The sequence below is a fragment of the Sardina pilchardus genome, chromosome 22 (assembly GCF_963854185.1).
Source record: "Sardina pilchardus chromosome 22, fSarPil1.1, whole genome shotgun sequence".
NCBI lineage: Eukaryota > Metazoa > Chordata > Actinopteri > Clupeiformes > Clupeidae > Sardina > Sardina pilchardus.
The window spans coordinates 13,232,823-13,237,822 of NC_085015.1; the positions used below are offsets into that span (position 1 = coordinate 13,232,823).

General features: G+C 46.2%; 1 protein-coding gene across 1 annotated transcript in view; it reads right to left on the minus strand.

Moving 5' to 3' along the window:
* Positions 1-5,000, minus strand: part of lrp2b (low density lipoprotein receptor-related protein 2b) — a 68,136-nt gene that overhangs the window by 18,666 nt on the left and 44,470 nt on the right. The window contains 7 exon segments of the mRNA XM_062526983.1: positions 846-965; positions 1,607-1,735; positions 2,307-2,555; positions 2,843-3,039; positions 3,518-3,695; positions 4,157-4,380; positions 4,796-4,966. Of these exon segments, the coding sequence (XP_062382967.1) occupies positions 846-965; positions 1,607-1,735; positions 2,307-2,555; positions 2,843-3,039; positions 3,518-3,695; positions 4,157-4,380; positions 4,796-4,966 (1,268 nt within the window).

Genomic DNA, 5,000 nt, shown 5'->3' on the forward strand with positions numbered 1-5,000 from the left:
CACACACACACACACACACACAGCAGCTAAGAAGGTGGACCTTCAATGTACTTCATAACCATGGCCTGATGTCTGATATCAATAAGTCCATTCAGTCTATAAGGGTCAGAGCAGGCAAAGTATCAATCTGGGAATTAAATGGGGACAAACAAAGCCACACTTCATCCATATAATATTGATGAGTTAGCCTGCTGCTGTTCTTTTCGTGGCTAGCTGTAGATAGCTACAACAAGACAGATGGACAGATGCTCAATGAGTTTGCTGCTGCAACTGGGTCAAACTCCAGGCTGATGAAACATCTAGCCAGGCATTTGTATATAGGTTAGTCTCTGATCTGAAGAATCATCTGGAAGCAAGTCCCAAGAAGGTCAGTCAGAACTAGGTTACAAGCTGTAGAGACAGAGTTCCGATGCAGAGAAATACGATTGGGTCTTGGATTCTGAGCTGCGGCAGACCTACAGTAAGACTTTAGCTCAATAACTCCTATACTTACTTTAAAACAACAGTTTCCACCCTTCAGTAATTAGACATCTGAAGTCTTGAAGAACTCTACTTACATTATTTATCTATCTATTTATTTCATTTGATCCCCTCCCGCTATTAATACACCCCCCACCCCTTGCCCACCTGACTGAGCTACAAAAAAGACAAAAAAACCCCAACATTGTTGTCGCAATTAAAGTTTGTATTCTATTCTATCCTATTCAATTCTATTCTTTTCTATTCTATTCTATTCTATTCTATTCTATGTAGGGGGCTGCAGTAAGTGACTATTAGGATCAAATGTGCTAGATGAGGATTTGTTGTGAAGCTCCATTAGCACTACACTCGTGACTGTGACTCACCGCAGTCTCTCTCATCAGAGTTGTCGCCACAGTCGTTTCTGCCGTCACACTTCCAGCGAATGGGAACACAGCGGTGGTTGTCGCAGCGGAAATCGCCCAAGGGGTCACAGGTCAGAGCAGCTGTGGGTCAGAAATGAATTAGGATACGCAGCAACAATAAGGCTCCGCGTATATACAGTAATTTCCTGTGTATTAGCCGCATTGTGTATAAGCCACAGGACAGTGTTTTATGCAAGTTAAAAGAAACAAAACCATATCAATACCATATTAACTGCCCCCATGTATTAACCTCATAGATGAAGAATTATTTTTACAAAATCAATGCATAAGCCGCAGCTAATAGTGGGGATATTAAATGAAGTGCATTTCCCTACATAAAATATAATGCTTCTGGTAATACAGACACACTCAGTCCAAAGGTGTAATGAAGGTTCTGGAATTTTTTTGTATGATCAGAGGAGATATTTTGCACACAAATCCATTTTACACTGCTATTCATGTGCCACAAGGCAATTACATATTCCGTCTGAACATCTATTTAGAGAAGCACTGTTACTGTAAACTGAAGTAGTTGATACTGAGTATCAGCTTGGGGCGAACACATGGCTCATTGTACCCTGGAACAATTTGAGGTTCCCTTTGTCTTCGGAGTGCCTTTTCTGTACTCTGTATGTGTGTGTATCTCTGTATGTGTGTGTGTGTGTGTGTGCGCGCACGCACGCGCGTGTGTGTGTGTGTGTGTGTGTGGCAGGTGAGCTCACCGCAGTCCTGCTCGTCACTGTTGTCGATGCAGTCGTTGGCACCATCACATACGGCCCACTGGGGGATGCAGCGGTAATTGGACTTACAGGAGAACTCGGTGTCTGCATCACACTTATGGTCTGGCCCCACTGCAGAGAGAGAGAGAGAGAGAGAGAGAGAGAGAGAGAGAGAGAAGAGAGATGGAGAGAGAGAGATAAAGAGAGAAGAGAGATGGAGAGAAAGAGAGAGAGAGAAAGAGGTGGAGAGAGTTGGGGGCAGGCGGGGTGGGCAAGATAGTGGGAGAGAGAGAGAGAGAGAGATAGAAGAGTTGGGATGTGTGAGAGAGAGAGAGAGAGAGAGAGAGAGAGAGAGAGGTAAAACAACAAAAGAGAGAGAGTCAGTCGGTGACAGACAGAGAAAGTGTGCCTTTGGTGCGTTCAAGACAACTGGATTCCAACAGAATTCTACACATGGGGTGCCTCTCATTTGTCTTTTATAGATCCTCCCTTCCTTCCTCAGTCCTCGTCCTCACTGATGTAGATAAAGAATGACGGGGCGGCAACAATGGGATAGTCTATCCAGTGTTAGTTATAGATCAGCGGGAACGAGCCTGGAGGACCGAGCCTGGAGGACCGAGCATCGAGGATCAAGGAGGGATGTTGAGAGGCACCCGTGGTCTCTGTGACCCCTGACCCCTGTCACCCCTGACCCCCAACTCACTGCACTCCTCGAGGGGCTCGTCCGAGTGGTCCGTGCAGTCGTTTTGGACGTCGCACACGTAGCTGGCCGGGATGCAGCGGCCGTCGTCCTTGCACTGGAACTCGTTGGGCTTGCACGTCCGCTGGGCGCAGCCGTCCGCGTCCTCGTCGCTGCCGTCCGAACAGTCCCTGACGCCGTCGCAGTGCCACGACACCGGGATGCACTGCTTGTTCTTGCACTGGAACTGGTTGTCCTGGCAACGGTGGTCACCTGCGACAGAACGTTTTTTAGAAAAGTAAGGATTCCGCCTGGTAAAAATGATTGGAGGAACATATTTCAATTGGAGGCTTTCAGAAAACATGCAAGTGTGTAAAGAGAAAAGGTTACTAGCTGTAACAGTTATAATAGTTTCTAATACTGTAAATATTATGGATTATGTATAAGACATATGATGCTGTCATATTTGCCTGAAGTTATTCATTTGAGAGAGTAAGAGAGGGAATATAAAACAAAAGGAAGCAACAAGAGAAAAAAACAGGAAGTGATGTCGCTCATACTGCAGAGGGCAGGGTCCTCGTCAGACCCATCGGGACAGTCAGGTTGGGCATCGCACAGGAAGTTGGGGTAGGTGCAGTTCCCGTCCTGACACTGGAACCGACCAATGGGACAGAAGCGGGGCGGGCACGTCTCCGGTTCGTCCGAGCCGTCGCCACAGTCAGACTGACCGTCACACTTCCACCAGATAGGAACACACCTGCAGGAGAGGAGGGGGAGAAAGAGAAGAGAGGGAAGAGAGGAGGAGAGATGGAAAAGAAAGAGGAGAGAACAAAAGGATGAAGGCAACGCGGCTGGAGAAGTTATCTCAGTTGGGCAAGAGCACGATAAATTGGTATGCTTAGAGAGAGTAGAGAACCGCCGCACACTCTGGTTCCATATCAATGTTTTTATTCATGATAACGTTTCTTCAGACGGTTTGAAATGTTATCATTAATAAAAACAAAAACATTGATATTATTTGGAACCAGGGTGTGCTACCCTCTATGCGTACCATAGCATTTATTCCTGCAGGCGCCCCTGACATATTAATGATAACATTTCTTCAGACAGTCTAAAGGCTGGAACGTAATAAAAACATTAGTATGATATGGAACCACCATAACGTGGTGTGCTATCCTCTCTGTGCGTCCCGTAACAGTTATTCATGCAGACGCAGGAGTAAATGACGTTCTCACCTCTCGTTGTCTCCGCAGCGGAACTGTGTGCTGGAGCAGTCGGCCACACACTGGATCTTGAAGCCCACGGACAGGCCGATGAAGTGGTCAGGGCACTCGCAGGTGGCCCCCTGGCCCCCCGGCCGGATCAGACACAGGTGGCTACAGGTGAGCTGGTGGTTATTGCACGGGTTCTCACCTGGGGGATAAGAAATGGGAAAACACTTCAAGAGGAATTCCGGGGTTTTTTCACATAAATCTCCGTTTCTCGAGATCATCTCGAGTACTGTCGCCGGTACGAAAAAAAATGAAAACAATCAATTTTATCTGGCTTGAGTTTTTGTAGCCAGCAGTTACAGTAAGGCAGTCAGGCAGCTACAGAACTACACTCTGGGGGCATGAACATGGAGGCTCACGCACATGCCCCCAGAGTGTAGTTCTTTGTGAATAGCTTATACCTTAAAATTGCAATTCCTTTTCAGGGAAAATGCACCAGTAACCTTAAAATTAATAAAGAAAACTAGATCTGTTTTAATTCAGTTTTTTAATTAAAATAGTATATTGGATCCTTAAGCAATAATGATGCAACTTAAAATGTATGGTTTACCACACTGTAGTACAGACTGATGTATTCATTATTAAAGGAAGAGTTGTTCGTACTGCGCGGCTGTCGGTAGGGGTGGTACACATGAATGTCGTACGGCCGGTGCGTGTTGTTGCCCATGACGACGCGATCAGCGCCGGTGTACTTGTGCGCTTTCTCCACCGTGTGCGTGTTCCAGTCGGTCCAGAACACCGTGTCCTCAAACAGGGTCACGGCGAAGGGGTGCGGCAGGGAGCCCGCTATGGCCCGGTGGCGGTTCTGTCCGTCCATGTCAGCATAACTGTGGGAGAATAACCCGGAATGTTTCAGAGAGGGAAGCCTCTACTGCATACAGAAGATTGTCAACAGGGGAAATGTAATGTCTGCCTGCACACAAGCTGTCAACTCAACAAACAGGCAGAGGGGTTTTATGCAGGCTGATATTGTGTGATATTATATTGTCAGTGAGAATATGTGTAAAACACTCAATTTCTATCATTGTGTTTGAAAATATGATTTACAACTGAATTAAACTAACTAAACTGAACTAAATTGAACTAAACTGAACTAAATTTGCTAGCAAATGTATAATAGATCACACTCATTCGTACTCATACACAGAGCACCCATACAATGTACACAATCGTTGAAAACATAAAATGGCATAATGAACTGTTAATGCTGGACTTAAATCACGCTAAAATCAGAGTGCTTACTCCAGGAAGCCGAGGTGGGAGTCGGCGAAGAAGATCTTGTTGGTGGTGTAGTCGATGGTCAGTGCGTTGGGCCACACCAGTTTGGTGGTGATGAGGGCAGAGGCATTGGTGCCATCCATACCAACCCTGCCAATGTAGGGAGTGTTTCCCCAGTCTGTCCAGTACAACCACCTAGGAGAGAGAGGAAGAAACAATTCATATATAT